The sequence below is a fragment of the Pelodiscus sinensis genome, chromosome 14 (assembly GCF_049634645.1).
Source record: "Pelodiscus sinensis isolate JC-2024 chromosome 14, ASM4963464v1, whole genome shotgun sequence".
NCBI lineage: Eukaryota > Metazoa > Chordata > Testudines > Trionychidae > Pelodiscus > Pelodiscus sinensis.
In genome coordinates this window covers 3,626,802-3,643,658 of record NC_134724.1, presented here as the reverse complement: position 1 = coordinate 3,643,658, position 16,857 = coordinate 3,626,802, and the positions used below count along the sequence as shown (strand labels likewise).

Here is a 16,857-nt window from a genome sequence, read left to right as displayed (position 1 = left end):
AGCAGAACATCACATTTGTCACCACAAATGTCAGTATAATACACAAAAGATTGTTTCATTAGTTTTAATTCTGAACATACAGCCACACAAGCAATTCTGAAACTGGTTTGTTTCCTGCATAATCTCTCACACATACATACACACACACACACACACACACACACACCCACCCACCCCACCTCACTCCCTCCCCAACCCTAACTCCGTCCCTTGGGGGGGGGGGAGGGGAAGAGGGGAGCCAACAAAAAACCTAGAAAATGTTTATTCAAAAGGTAATTTAGTAACCAGATGACAAGAGATCATTAAACAAGGTTTGTATTTTATGTTTGGTTCTTTTCAAAGCCTTCAAAGTTCTACAAATACTTTTTCCTCCCATGCTTGACACTGTCTACCAGTTTTGGACAATACCAGATGCCATGCCCCCCAGAGAGAACAGAATAGGGAATCAAGTGATCCCTCCCCCATAACCCATTCCCAGCTTTTGGCAAACAGAGGCTAGGAATGCCATCCCTGCCCAGCCTGGCTAATAGCCATTGATGGACTTCTCTTCTATGAACTTATCTAGTTCTTTTTTGACCCCGTTATAGTTCTGACCTTCACAACATCCTCTGGTAAGGAGTCCCACAGGTTGACTGAGTGCTGTGTGAAGAAGTTTTTCCTGTAGATACAACATCAAGAACAGCTGTATTTCAGAAGAGAAGACCATGGAGGAAACAACCAACTTCTCCTAGGCCTGACAGGGAAAGCCCTTTTACAATATAAAACTAAGCACCACTCTCGCTCAGAGTATTCCAAAGGCAAACTTAGTAGCACAGAAACAAACCACAAGTCCCTTGAAGTTGCCACAATCACATTTTTTTTTTCCATTCTAAGAACAGGTTGTAACCCTACCGTCTTCATCTGGAAGATCCTCTGGCCTCAGTTCCACCAGTTCAAAACTGTGTTGAATGCACCACTCTTGAGCTTTCTGTCGGGTCACACCTACGGTTATGAAACAAACAGTTTCTACAGGTCTCATTTTTTAAACTCTGCAATACCAAATTTTTCATATGCCTCACACCTGTCTCCTTATTTTGGATGGTATGGGAACACAGAAAGTACAGAAATAGTCTGGTTCTGTCCATTCCCAACATTGCAACTGGGGATTCGACAGGGATTTTGAGTTAAACTGCACCATATCTTGAATCACTCTTTAAAAATCATATATCAATTCTTCATTGCAATTAGAGCCGTGACTGACATGTAAATGAAAAGTCAAAATAGGGTTTACTTCTGTTAGGGGCTTGATCTTGAACTAAATGTATTTGCTTTTGCACAATGCGTGCCAACACAGGACTAAAGCCCGTCCTTACATCTACTGAAGCATATAGATTTTACACAAGAAAAATGTCCCCAAAAGGCTGACTTTTCATCACGTTGTAGTCAGTACCCCTTCATCCTACTGATAAGCCCAAACTCTGACTCATACAGGCAAATGTATTTCAGCCCGTTCAGCAATGTGACCTCCCATTTAATGCTGTCAATGGTGTTGACAGGTACCAAATATGGGGGTGATTTTTCACTGCGATTACCTGACCAGCACAAGCATTCCATGCAGACAAAGAAGCAGCCATCAGGTGGTACGCTTATGTCACCCCCAATCTGGGCTCGATTTAATTGCAATTAAAGTAAAAGGCACTATCTAATTACAGCCATGCAAATAATTCAGCTCCTCCCTATCAAATCTAAAGCTCTTATCCATATATTATAGGAAAAATGTAGTAAGATGGCCAAGAAAATAAATAGCATGCTTGATAACTTTTTCCAAACAAACTTTGATATCCTTTGGCTTCTTACCATTTTCAGATACTCTGTCACACACTAAGATCATAACCTCTGGTAACCATTCTTCTGCCAGAGGAAGCCATGTAGAGACGCTGTCAAGACCAGACTTCTGGAAGAAAAAAAAAAGGTTCTTATAAAAATACCGCAAAGCACTTTTCAACTTTACATTAACAGAATTTTCACATTCATTTTAGTCTTAAAGCTGCATGGTTAAAAGAGAGTCACAAAATGAGGGTTAAGGTTTCATAAGAACAGCCTTACTGAATCAGGTCAAAGGTCCGCTGTCGGAAAACAGGATACTGGACTAGATGGACAATACCAAGTGCCCCAAAGGGAATGAACAGAACAGGGAATCGTCAAGTGATCCACCCCCCGTCACCTCCATTCCCAGCTTCTGGCAAACTGAGGAAAGGGACACCATCCCTGCCCAGCCTGGCAAAGAACCATTGATGGGCCTATCTTCCAGGATCTTATCTAGTTCTTTTCTGACCAGTGTTATAATCTTGGCCTTCACAGCATCCTCTGGTAAGGAGTTCCTAAGGCTGACTGTGTACCATGTGAAAAAATACTTTGTTTTTTTAACCTGCTATTGATTTCATTTGGTGACCTCCTAAGTTCTTGTGTTAGGAATAAATAGCACTTCCTTATTTACTTTTTTCACACCAGTCAGAATTTTATAGACCTCTATATCACATCACTCGTTAGTCATCTCTTTTCTAGGGCTGTCAATTGACCTGCATTAATGCCTGCAATTAACGCAGGACAGGATTAACACGTTCATTTTTTAATGCATTAATGCCACACTGCCCTTTTGAAGTGCTGCTCCAGCACTTCAACTGGGCAGCACAAGCAGAGCCGGGGATCAGCTGTTCCCTGGCTCCGCTGTTACAAAGCTCCGTTGAAGTACTGGAGCAGCACTTCAAAGGGGCTTTGCAACTCAGAGCCGGGGATCAGCTGGGCACTCCAGCTGATCCTGGGCTCCATGCAGTGCTGCCCCGTTGAAACGCCACTGCGGCATTTGAAAGGGGAGGGGCACACGATTACATTTTTTAATCGCTTGACAGCTTTACTGTTTTCTAAACTGAAAAAGTTCCAGTCTTATGAATCACTCCACATGCAGAAGCCATTCCATACCCCTAATCGTTTTGGTTGCCCTTTTCTGACCTTTTCCAATTGCGGGTGTGTGTGTGTGGGGGGGGTGCACACACACAAGCACATCCGTCAGCAGTATTCAAGACATGGGTGTACCATGGATTTATATAGAGGCAATCTGATAGAGGGTCCAACAGCAACATCAGCACATCTGTGTTGTACACTTGGTATAGGTTCACAATAATAATATATTAAACTATGCTTTTTTAACCCAAGAAAACAGGACAAGCAAATATCCTGTGTCCCCTGGTGTCTAAGTACATCTCACTTGTTCAACTCTTAAATATCACAATATGCAAATTAACTGTGCATTCCTGACTTAGATTACACAAGATTGTATTTGTTAGGCAATTTAATATTTAACAGTTTCAATGAGGCTTAAAGTTCATGCCTCCCTGAAGCTAATGAATTACATATATGCTGGAATGAGGGGTGCAGGAGGGTTTCTGCAGCACCCCCTGGCTTGAAGAGTCTTCCAATATAGAGGAGATTTTTAACAGTCTGGTTCAATGGCTCCCAGCACCCCCTCAATGCAAACTGTTCCAGCCCCCTGGGATGCAGCTCTTGTTTATCTGGGGCCAGCCTTGCAGTACGGGGTGAAAGGTGTCCCTCGGTGGGGGGCGGGGGGGGAGGAGGGAAGAGAGGATTTAAAATGCCCTTTCTTGTTCTTGGTGTGCAAGAGGGTGTGTGTTTGTGGGGTCTCTGATTTTAATGGGAGGAATGAAGGAAAATCATTACAAATATCTGCCTTGATCACTGTCTGCAGTACAGCAGCTTTGCACAGCTAACAAACATCTCTAAAATCAGCATAACTGGCCTGAGGCGAATGGCCCCAACGTAGCAGCAGTGTCTGACTGCATAAGGTCAGGAGTTCCAGATCTTATGCTACCTCTCTTCCTGGCTCTGGTGTAAGGGGAGAGGGTGAAGGAAAGGAACAGTGGATTCACAAGTTGCTAGAAGAGTTTCCTAGGACCATTGTTAATAGGTATAATTTAAGGCTGCTCAAAAACTTACTTTACAGGACCAGCCTAGAGCTGAACCGACTCAGGATCTGGGAAATACAAAGATGACTTAATTATAGCAAGAGTCCCAACAATAGTTGTGAATGAGCTGATAATCCTACAGCCAGAACACTAGAACCGGAAGGGTGCCCAGAGGTCATCAAATCCAGTCTCCTGCCCTCACGGCAAGACCTAGCACCATCTACCATCCCTGACAGAGGTCTGTCTAACCTAATCGCTCCAGTGATGGAGATTCCACAACCTCCCTAGGCAATATACAGGAACAAAAAAAACATTCTTACTGTTGTGCTGTCGAAGTAAACCACAAACGCCTGGACGGATTCAGCAATTTCTGCTGTAACAAGATATTTGTTTGGCACCACACACAGGTGAATATCAGCAGAATAATATTTATTGTCTATTGTCCAGGGGTAAAATCTCACCCCACTGCTTGTAGACACATCTGCAGCTAGGTCTTCTGTTCCAATGATACCTACAAAATCAGAGAAATGAACAATGAGATGGTAAATCAATACCTAGAGTACAGTTAATCTAAATGAGACAGAAGGCTAAATTTAGCTGGACTGTAATACCACCTTTATTCAGAATAGATATTAAAAAATCATCAGTAGTTGTATTGACTCCAAAAGCTCATTTCCCAACATGTTACTATATCCTAGACCAGCAATGGGCAACTTAGGCTAGTGTAAGGAGCAGGTATTTGGCTAATTGTGTAATCGATACAATTTGTGTAGCCTCTAGGGCCTAGGCTATCACATAGCTTGACAGCCACCTGGTGGAGTTAAATTATAATTAGTCGCAAAGCACTGTAACTACACATTACTGAAATAGTGCAACTGGGATCAAACTGGGCAAAATTATAATGCCTGAAAGTTTTAGAACTGCATGACTACAATGTGAGTGTCAGAGAGCTACAGATCAATATGCTAGAAGGACTAGAAATGGAATAGGCAGTCTTTCAGTTCTCGGGATCAGATCTGTAAAGGTATTTAGGTGCCTAAGGGATCAATGCTTTGTAAGTAGGATCTTCAAAAGCACCTATGGGCCTAACTCCCATTGCTTCCAAAAACCTAGTCTCCTGCTCAAGAAGTCTGACAGAATTCCATGTACTGTATATGGGAGGATAGTTTAAATACAGTGAGTAGTCCTGTGGTATCTTAGAGACTCAGGAAAAAAATAGAGAAACTTCAGGGGGTAGCCGAGTTAGTCTGTACAGAATAAACTTAAACAACAAAAGGTCTGGTTGCACTTTATAGACTAACAAAACATGTAGATGGTATCACGAGCTTTCGTGGGCAAGACCCACTTCTTCAGATGACTGGAGTTATGAGTTTAGGATGTGCAGAACCAAAATAAATAAGGGGGGAGGGAAGAGAAGGAAAAAAATGGAAGGGGGTGGGAAACAAGAAGCAGAGGAAATGAAAAATAGAGAATCATGAGCTTCTGTGGGCAAAACCCATGAGGTGAAAAAGCCTCATTGGCAAGAATAGCACAGTGAAAATAGTTTATACAATGGGATTTGCTACAGTGAGCCTTTCACTATAGCAGAACTGGCCCTATAGCGCATGCCACCCGACATGGAGAGAATTTTAAGACCTGATTAAGCTGGCTTTTGCTGAGGCGTTAGCACACGCAACCAAGTACTTGCACTGAGCACAGTAGAGAAACTTGAAAACAGCTGCTGTGTTCATTGATTTAACAGCAGTGGCCTGCTCATGAAGGTATCATGGGTCCTGCTATCTTGAGTGACAGACATTGTTGAAGTTCCCCCCAGCACCGTCTGTGGTGTGGGGGCAGTAGTTCAGGACCTACCCCTGCTGCGGCTCTGCAGTTTAAACGTAGGAGGAGTCAAGCTGCCTGTGCACCTGGCTCCTACTACATTTAACCTGCAGAGCTCCAGCAAGGGAAGGCAAGGTCCAGGAGCTATGCCTATGGACTAATCGCGTAGTTGATACAAATTGTATCAACTACACAATTAGTCAATTACCTGCTTCTTAACATCCTCAGTTCATAGTTCTTATGGGGGAGAAGACGAGTGTTTGGAGAGGACAGAGAAATGGGTTACCCCAGGCCTCTGTTTTCTCCAACCATGTTCAACCTTTACATCAGTGACCTGCCAACAAAGGAGTTATAACAGTTTATTTACACAAATGGCATCTATTGCGGTACACCAGCCTGCACATTTCATTAGCTCGATGCCATATGAAACCAGGACATGGTAAAGTTAGCTGACTATTGCAGGACTTGGCGCTGACAGCCAGCCATCACAAAAACCATCTCCAGTTTGTTCTATCTTTATCTCACCAGTGAAACCCGAGAACTGAATGTTTATCTGAATGGTCAGAAGGTAAAGCACGAAGTGGAATAGGTCTATCTAGGTGTGACCGTAGACTGCAAACAGAGTTACTGTGCCCACCTGAAGGAGGCAGAAGCTAAGACAAGACATGCAACCATCTTCTTAGCAAACTGGCAGGTTTGTCATGGGGTGCCTGTGTCCAGCTTTGTGGAATTTAGCTCTTGGCACCTTGTATTTGTTGGTGGAGTACTGCGTACCAGTATGAAGTAGATTGTCACATAACAATGGTCACACAACAACAGTTCTAAGCTATATTGCTCCTCCTCCTATCAGTTGAGAGGTTGTCACTGGCAAGTTACTGGAGAAAGTACACACCAGCCAGAGCCAGTAACTGATATAGATGTTAAGAAGTGTGTAATTAATCAATCATGTAGTCAACAAAAGTTGTGTCAAATACACAATTAATCGATGAGTGCAGTGCTAACCCTTAATCCCAGCTTGCGCCAGGTCCTGGGAGCTACCGCTGCTGCGACTCTGCATTCAAATTATTTTAGGAGCAGAGCTGCAGTGGGAATAGCCCTCAGACCTGGCATGAGCTGGGACTGAGTTGGGCTGCCTGCCTGCCCTCTAAAAAATGTACTGGTTTTGGTGTGTGCGGGGGGGGAGGGGGGAGAAGGGGGGAGAAGAATGCATGTAGTCGATAGCATTAACCGATAAGCAGTTGCTCAATCATTTAAACAGCAACACTATTACATCCCTACTCACTGCACAATGGCCTTTTTAAGACAACTGCTATACACCTGCCCTCACATCCCCCATTATGGTCCCATCTGTTATGCCAGAATGTTACAGCAGAAACACTCTGGATATCTGCTATGATCCCCAGCCAGTCCTTTGTCGCCAACCCAGTCTGCCCTGTCACCAACTGTCCCTGTTGAACAGGTGCGGGACAAAGCAAGGTCTCTGTGCAGCTAACCGGTATCAGAGGCCAGTGTGCAGCTGCAGCGCAGCACAGCACAGCTGATGATGATGCAGTGTCGATGAAGGCCTGGGGGCTAGGTCCTGCGTACCGGGCTCTTAATACAATTAAACTGCAGAGCTGCAGCAGGGGTAGCGCCTTCCCATATCGACTAATCGTGTAGTTGATACATGATTACCCAATTACACGCCTCCTAACATCCTTAATCTGGATTCATATGTAATTTTTAACACTTTTAAAATAATTTTTAAGCCCAAACCACTTAAAATCCAAAAATCAGGAAGATCTTTAAATCTAGTGTATACTGTTTATCTTTAATCTTCAACAGCATCTGAGAAATTTCTTCCCATAGTTATCTGCCAAAAGCTGTGTGCCGCATCCAGTATTTACCCTGCACCATTTTACAGGCTTACAGACACTGAAAAAAGAACTCTGTGTTTGTGAGGCCATCAGTTGCTATGATGCAAACACCAAAGTCTCTAGTCTAGACAGGCTAGCAGAACAGGACTGCTTTTTAGTCTGTTTTAAACACACATCGCGTATTTTCAGTTCTAACCCTCCTCAAGTAATTTGGATTACACAGCCTTCAGAAATCCCTTTAACAGATTGTCCTTAGCATTCAGGAACAGAGAAACTCTTCAAGGGTGACTTCTCCTTCCAAAATCCACAGAGCTGCTCACTGAGTCACACATCAGTTTAATTTAGAAGAAAGGTAGCTTTAAAACGTCCCCTTGCATGCCAAAACAAATACTTGTTTCTAGTGTCAAGTGTGGGGTTGTAATCAGGGCCGCTGACAGGGTGGGTAAAGAGGGCAACTACCCCAGACCTAGCAATTCAAAAGGGCCCAGGGCTCCCAGTCTCAGTGCAGCAGTGGCTGGGGTTTGGGCCCTTTAAATAGCTACTGGAGCCTGGCTGCACAGTCCAGGTGGTACTGACAGGCTGGCAGTGGGGAGGCTAGCCCCAAGCCCTGGCCCTTCCAGCTCCCCCCAGCTTGCCCAGGGGCCTGGCAAGTCTGTCAGTTGTAATATTAATCTGCCACAGCCCGATTTAAGTACAATGGCAAATTACTACCATTTGCATGAATTTGATGCTCAGGGTACTAACAAAGTGCTATATATAATAATGCCAATTACTACTACAAACAGTTCACTAATAAACTGCTAATACTGCAATTCTATATTCTGCTGCAAAGTCAAAGCAGTTAAGATATTATTTGAAAAATCCTGGGACTCTTGGCAAGTAAAAAAATCAAACAAGCAATGAAGCATTTCGAAATTCATGAATACCAGTTTTTTCCCCCTACTGGGCCGGTACATGTGGTGCGCTGTTTCAAATGCAGATAAAAGATAATTTATTAACCTGGCCTAGAAGTAGCTATACTGTATCGGGTTTTGGTGCTTTTCATTCCCACATAAAGCATGTTTTAGCATTTTAGTCTGCCTTGTGAAAGTTCTCAGAACTAAATTTTTAGACTTGCTGGCCAGTACTAATGGAAGCTCGTTAATTAAGTTATGTTAAAGCCACCCCCTCCCCAAAAGCACCTGGAAACCATAGGGAAAAAATGACCATTAAGTAAAAATTTGCTATTGCTGTTGAAAACGCGTGTCTGACAGGCCTTATCTTTGCCCTGCTTCTCCCTCTACTTCATCCTTTAATAAAGCTAAAACTGTTTGACAGTCTGTTGCCATTAAAATTACTATAAATTCACAACATCAACATTACAACTTGATTGAATGCCCCATCAGGAATAAAACAGAACACGGAAAGAAGGTCTTTATTGGAAGCTTCCCCCCCCCCCGCTTTTTAAGTTAACCAACTCACTAAGAATTATACAGAGGCATGCAAAAAGGAAGTGGGTATGCTTAAAAATAACTCACCAAACTTCACTGTGAAAGACCCTTCACATCAGCTCCCTCCATAAGAAATTTAAAATGTTTACAAAACAGTACAGGCAAAGTTTAACCCTCTAAGAGTATTCAAGAATGTTTTAGAAAAAAACATAACCCCTTTTAGCTTTTTTGTTTTGCTCTTTTATGCAACTTTTCATCCTATTCTGCTTCTGATTATAGACATCTCATCCAAACAATGATTTTGCTAATAATAATGTGGAATTTCTCCCCAAGAACCATATGGAATCAAAACAGTTGAACACAAAACTAAACTCAAACACTAAAGATACCTTAAAATTCTATAACTTTAACTTGAGCTAGACCATATACTTATGACTTCCTATAAAAGTAATTAGGGGTGGGAGATAGTTACTACATTTCTACAGAACAACCTTAATGACCCATCTCTATATATTACTCCTCCTGACAAAATTAAGTGCAGCTTGGATATTTTTTTTGACAGCTTCAATAGATTTGCCATTACCCACTAGTTATATTTTTCACCAAAATTCACTACTAATACCAAGATGTTTAAGTCTGTTGCCTTCTGTTTCTACTGTACAAACAGAGGCCATATGAGGATAAACTGAAATAAACTGTGTAGACAAATTAAGAATTGTCCAGAATGCTACTGCACCATAGACTGTATATACAGTACTATGTTTCCATGAATTTTCTTCCCAAAAATAGAAGACAGTTTGTATTTTAATGCAAAACCAGGTTCTCAGCTATAATGAAAGCTTTCCATACTGCGTTCTAGAAAATATTTTTTTAGGATAAAAAACATTTTTGATCTGAGGAAGTGGGTCTGGCCCACGAAAGCTCATCACCTAATAAACCATCTTGTTAGTCTTTAAAGTGCTACATAGTCCTGTTTTTTGATTCAGCTACACCAGACTAACACGGCTACATTTCTATCACTATTCAAAATCTGGTTTGTTTTGACCAAATGCAAGCATTTCCTGAAAACTTATCTCATGGCAAGAGCACATATCTTGGTAAATGTATGTCTTTAGAGAGAGTCATTTTCATGTTTGATCTTCCCAACCATCAAGAAGGTCATTGGTTTAACATCTAGCGAGTCTAGAAAGCCAGCTGACTCACTCAGTCACCACAACAGCAGGCAGACTTATTGGACCGACTTCACTGCTGTCCTCATCATGGAGCTGAGATGCGTTACTGAGATTACTGTAGTACCCAGATCCAAATGGTTCAGGGCCCAGGGGAGAAACTGAATATATAGGACAGTTCCTGCTCCAAAGAGAGACTGCTCACAGAGTCACATATACAAATATAGCACTGTTCGTCTTTAAAGTGCTGCATAGTCCTGTCTTTTGTTTCAGCAAGACCAGACTAACACTGCTACATCTACTACTATATACAAATATGACATTTTTAAAGAAGGCTTCACCTTTAGGAGAAACATTAATGTTTAAACTCTTTTGCTCTAAAAATCACTACAAGAGATAAATGGACTGGCCCAAGGTGCAGGAAATGCTAAGAGCACTGTAAATGACATGGCATTTCTGATTGGTTCAAAAGCAGTCCCTTTCAACTCATCAAGGACTGAAGTTATTGAGAGTTGAAAATCCTACATTTCCAAGAGTGTATCACCATGGTCCAGAGCAAGACACAAAAAGCTTCCTAATACGTATAAGTTATAGAATACTAGAACTGGAAGGGACGTCAAGAGATTATCAAGACCAGTCCCTTCCCTTATGGCACGACCAAGCACCATCTAGATCATCCGAGACAGATGTCTGTCCAACCTGCTCTTCAATATCTCCAGTGATGGAGATTCCACAAACCCCTAGGCAATTTATTCCAGTGTTTAACTACCCTGACAGTTAGGAAGTTTTTCCTAATGCCTAACCTAAACCTCCCTTGCTGCAGTTTAAGCCCATTGCTTCTTGTCCTAGCCTCACAGGCCAAGGAGAACAATTTTTCTCCCTCCTGCCTGTGACACCCTTTTAGATATCTGAAAACTGCTATCATGTCCCCTCTCAATCTTCTCTTTTCCAAACTAAACAAGCCCAATTCCTTCAGTCTTCCCTCATAGCTCCTGTTTTCTAGACCTTGATTCATTTTTGCTGCTCTTCTCTGGATCTTTTCCAATTTCTCCACATCCTTCTTGAAATGTGGTGCCCAGAACTGGACACAATACTCCAATGGAGGCCTAATCAGTGCAGAGTAGAGTTCTTGTGTCTTGCTCACAACACACTTATTAATGCCTCCCAGAATCATGTTTGCTTTTTTTCTTAACAGTATCACACTGTTGACTCATAGATAGCTTGTGGTCCACTATGGCCCTTAGATACTTTTCTGCAGGGCTCCTTCCTAGAGAGTCACTTCCCATTCTGTACGTGTGAAGCGGATTGTTCCTAACTGGAGTACTTTGCATTTGTCCTTATTAAACTTCATCCTATGCAAACTATTAATAGGGGAATGGTCTTTCCCAGGCAATTAGTCTTATGCTTTGTCTTATGGATTGTCTTATGCTTTGAGGCAGGAATGATTTACTTTTAATATATAAAATTCTGTTGTGTTCTCATTGCCCAAACAAATATCCAGTTCTTTTTTAAAATACTGCTAAGATCTTGGACTCTGACAGTCAGGCACAGCATATTCCTTCTCAAGTTAAACTTACTGTCTTTCAAACTTCACTGTCGTTGGTCTTGTTACAAGGGAGTATAAATGAAACTCAGTAAGATTCATGAGAAGGAAAAGGAAGGCAGCACCAAATTCAAGAGTATAGGTGGCATATTGTATTCATTCTGTTTTTAAAGCACAAAAAAAATCAACAGATATTCCAAACATGAAAGGCAGCGAATGTATGGAATTGACAGTCTAAAGCACATTAGAACTTCCACAATGAGTTGACTATGCATATTTAAAAGACAAAAGTGACCAGAGTTGAAGTTCTGTCCATCTAGTTTCCCTCCTCAAAATTTACTTCTCTATTACAACTATGAGAAAACAAATAAGTAAAACTTTAGCACCCCTGAAATACCTGATATTTAGTACCACTGGCGTGCTTTTAAAAACCACTGCAAATCCCTAGTTGCAGCTTTTTTCTCCCAAACATTACAATAAAGCATTCTTGATTTTCTTTTTCTGAGTGCTCCACAATTTTAACATTGACTAAAACTTAATTTAAAATGCTTTAAAGAACAGAGCTATCAAGTCTCTATTCTAGTAGGTATTCTACTCAGAGTTAATGTATTCTGTGTCTTGAGAGCCACCTGGTGGAAAGCAAATATAAGAAATACCCCCTGAAAGTTATATAGGAAATAAAAACTTGTCAGGAATACATTGAAAAAAAATCTCTTTACTAAATGAGGGAGAAAACCAGCAAGCACTAGTGATTAGCTGTACAGCTACTTAACCGATCCACCAAGGTCTTTAAGGTTTTTCTTGAGTGAGTAGACAGCGTTTGGAGGGGTAATCTCATGATTTTGCAAGGCTGTTTCAGATAACTAAATGTATCTAGTATCAGAGGGGTAGCTGTGTTAGTCTGAATCTGCAGAAGCGGCAAGGAGACTAAACAAAGACTATGAAAGGCTCGCTAACTACAAAAGCAGCTTCTCTCTTGGAATTCACACCTCCACATCAGCTACTAGAAGTGGGCCTCATCCTCCTTGATTGGATCCACCTCATTATCTCCAGCCTGATTCTGGCCTGCATATTTATACCTGCCTCTGGAAATTTCCACTACATGCATCTGACGAAGTGGGTCTTTGCCCACGAAAGCTTATGCTCCAACACTTCAGTTAGTCTATAAGGTGCCACAGGACTCAAGTCCAGCCCCCTGCTCTAGGCAGAACCAATCCCAACTAGATCAACCCAGCCTGGGCTTTGTCAAGCTCACATCTGAACACCTCTGGGGATGGAGACTCCGCTACTTCCCTAGGTAACCCTTTCCAGTGTTTCACCACTCTCCTAGTGACATAATTTTTCCTAATATCCAACCTGGACCTCTCCCACCACAACTTGAGACCATTGCTCCTTGTTCTGCCATCTGTCACTACTGAGAACAGCCTCTCTCCATCCTCTTTGGAACCTCCCTTCAGGAAGCTGAAGGCTGCTATCAAATCTCCTCTCACTCTTCTCTTCTGCAGACTAAACAGACGCAACTCCCTCAGCCTCTCCTCATAGGTCATATGCTCTAGTCCCCTAATCATTTTGGTTGCCCTCTGCTGGACCCTCTCCAATGCGTCCACATCCTTTTTGTAGTGGAGGGCCCAGAACTGGACACAGTACTCCAGATGTGGCCTCACCAGAGCCGAATAAAGAGGAATAATGACATCTCTGGATCTGCTGGCAATGCTCCTCTTAGGTTGCATTAATATGCCATTAGCCTTCTTGGCTACAAGGGCACACTGTTGACTCATACTCAGCTTCTCATCCACTGTAATCCCCAGGTCCTTTTCTGCAGAACTACTACTTAGCTGGTTGGTCCCTAGGCTGTAGCAATGCTTGGGATTCTTCCATCCCAAGGGCAGGACTCTGCACTTGTCCTTGTTGCACCGCATCAGTTTTGAGCCCCATCAGTCTGGCCATACCAGGCAGGGGACCATTCCAACCCAGTGGGGCTGGACCAGCTCCCCTGCCAGCCCCCACTTTCAGCAGTTAAATGATTAAACCCTAGTCCCCCAGTGCCAGCCCTGCCCCATAGCCCTCCCACTACTAGCCCCCCAGTGCCAGATCCCCACCTGGACACCCCAGTGCCCATTCCCCTGCCTCCTAGAGCCCCCTCTCCCATCTCTTAAGACAACCACCAGTTCAGTAGCCCAAGGGTCAGACAGAGAGCTGGGAGAGGGAAGGAGGCTGCTCAGAGTGACCCACACAGGGACTTGGGCAGAAAGTGGCATATCCCAGCACCTGGGGGGCAGTTGCACAGGGATTAACAGCTCGGTGTGTACCCAGCTGTGGTCCTCAGCAGCAGTGCTGCATGGGAGAATCGCACCACCAAGACTCTTGGCACAGGTCGGACTCCATGGCACCCTGGCTTCCCATTGGCCAGGGCAGGGCAGACAGAGACTGGGGAGGCCAGTCACCCCTTCAAGATGCAGCCTGGCAGGGTGGGATCCACGCTCGGTATGTGCAGGGCCACTGATGTGGCTCCAGCCTCCTCCTTGGCACTGGAGGTTCATCCTGTGGAAGCTCTCCCTACACGTGGACCTCAGGTCACCTCTCACTTCCCTGCAGCTCCAGCTGTGGCTGGGGCCACCAGAGCAGCTGCCACCCAACACATGGCTCCAGCCCTGACTGGGGCCACTGGAGCAGCCACAGTTTGCCTCACAGCTGCAGCCCTGGGGAAGGGCTGAAGCTAGGGCCAGGGCGCTCACTATGCCGCCCTGCCCCAGAGCAGCCAGGCAGGCTTCAAATTCTTGGCACTCAGGTGTGCACCTGCATCATGCGAGAGAACACTGCTTTGCTCCCTAGCAGAGCCAACCTGGGGACATGGCCCAGCAGCATGCCACAGCCCAGAAGGCAGGGGGTCACAGCCCATCACCAGTCTCTGGACCAGCAGTTGGGAGCCACTGCCCTAATACAGTGGTAACATCCCCTTTAGGACTTTACTGGGTTTTAACCAATATTTTGATTTTGACCTAGAACCCTCGTAGAAGTCAGTGCTGATGCTATAACACTTCAGAGTTTGTTCATGGTAGGGGACTTCGTTTAATAAGAGGGCACCATGTTCTGCTTTAGTTTCAGCTGCCAAGTGGTTTTGATGCTCAGCCCTTAAAAGGGCACAACAATAATGCAATCTCAAAGTAAAAAAAAGTCATGGATAACAGGGATAAGGTCCCTAAATCTGAGCCTTTCCTTTCAGATGCAACAAAGATATGCTACGTGGGCCTCCAGGACCATGGTGTCTGTGTAATAAATAGCTCTGCCACTTGGCAAGACTGCCACTATTAGATGCTGTGTACATAAGTGAGGTGCACTGATTTAACTAAATCAATTTTAAGTCAGACCTTTGGTTAAACTGGTTCAGAAAGCCCACACTCTACCAGTGTTTTCATCCCACTCACTAGTATCCTCTCAGTCTAAAGAATGGCAGCCATCCAGTCGTCATCTGGATACCAATTTATTCCACTATTCGAATTAGATCATGTGATTTTTGTACACATCAGAAATGTAAGGGCTTTTATAACAAAATACCTGTCCCTATTTTATTATCTCTAATCAGTCTCTTTCTGTGAACTGCCATAAATGCTGTGAACAACTTGATTTGATGGTGCAAAATAAGACTAAGAAGCAGTGGGTGTTTCAAATGCTTCAGTGAATGTTTCAAAGTGGTTACAATTTTTTAAAAAAGATCTAGTTTGAGTCACTTAGTTCTGACTTTCGTAGATCTCAAACAAAAAAATACTCCCAAACCTAATTTGCATAATCATGTAATCAAGATATAACCACCGTGTATTAGCGTCTTTTGCTTCCTCAGAAAACAGATTATATGAACACAGAATTCCCTGCAATTCCCAACAACTCTCTCTCAAACAAGCAGCAACAATAGAACTTCCCAGATTTCCCACAGTTCTCTCCTGGTGCTGAACACACATGCTGACTGACTCAGAAAAGCTTCCATGCTTTAAGTTACAACATTAAAGTTGGCCAGGTGCTTTGATGCAATAGCCTGTACTTAAATATCTGTATTGCTACTCAAGTCACACCTAAAGTTGTAAGTATTTTTAACAAAGTTATTTAATTTGTTATGTGCCTTGGTACCTTTTAGGTGTTATGCATGTAACTTTTCTGCCAGTTTGGGACCACTCTTTAGGACCCACAGCTGAGCTCAATGTTGAACATTTATAGAATGATAAACCACGACAATATCTGCAGAACCATTAGTGTCCAATGTCCTGAATAGATTACCAATCACTGGAGTCATGTTATTCAAAAAGTTAAATAAGCTCAATACACTGAAAATCATTACAAATTTTCCTTACTGCCAAGCATGCAATCCAAATCATTTTTTCAGGGCATATAAATGCTATCCTTATCTCCAAAGAAGTCAAAAGCACTTCTGGCAAGCCACAGATTTAATGTGGGTCAAGTGCAAGATAAGATTACATGGAAATATTTGAGTGATGGGAGAAAAGCAGTGGGAAGATGATTTTTTCCCATCCTTAGGTTTTTGTTTTTTTTCAGTAAAACCAAAATCCATGAGTTAGAGTTCTATACAGCAGAAAGTCAATTGTTAAAAAGCAGACCCTATCTAAAAAGGGTATCATCAGCTACACTGCAGCCTTTGAAAATAGCAGACTGCTGGAGAGTTGTGCTTTCTTCTCCCCTCCTACAGAATTTGATCTGAGAATTACCTGAGATTATCAGCTAAACACAAATGTATTTTTCTAAAGGTACTTCATGGAAGCTCACAATATCAGATTTTGGAATTTGTGGTTCACTCAGATTATTCTCTGTAAATTTTATCTGTTTCTGACTACTGGTTGTTTCTTTTGTAAATCTTAACCCCAAGAGATTATCAAACTTCAAAGGTAAAATAATTTGGTTTAGGAACAGGCTAATTAGTGTGAAAGATTGTAATAACTTGTCTCATGGCTCTGGGATTTGCCAGAGAGAACTCCTCATTGGCCTAGAGGGCACTCACATGAAGGTTGAAAGGTAAAAATCCTACCCTTTTAACATCTATGAGATTCCAAGGAGAGTTTTAATTCTGACAGCATC

General features: G+C 42.8%; 1 protein-coding gene across 3 annotated transcripts in view; it reads right to left on the bottom strand.

Moving 5' to 3' along the window:
* The window catches only part of AAGAB (alpha and gamma adaptin binding protein), a 33,755-nt gene that overhangs the window by 15,094 nt on the left and 1,804 nt on the right, over nt 1-16,857 (bottom strand). For 2 of the 3 annotated variants that reach the window (XM_075896866.1, XM_075896867.1), the window contains exons 2-4: nt 4,280-4,470; nt 1,837-1,933; nt 892-981 (exon numbers count right to left, since the gene is read on the bottom strand). In XM_075896866.1, coding sequence (XP_075752981.1) covers nt 892-981; nt 1,837-1,933; nt 4,280-4,470 — 378 coding nt within the window. The remainder of the gene's footprint in view (nt 1-891; nt 982-1,836; nt 1,934-4,279; nt 4,471-16,857) is intronic. The other variant, XM_075896868.1, reaches the window with a different exon arrangement.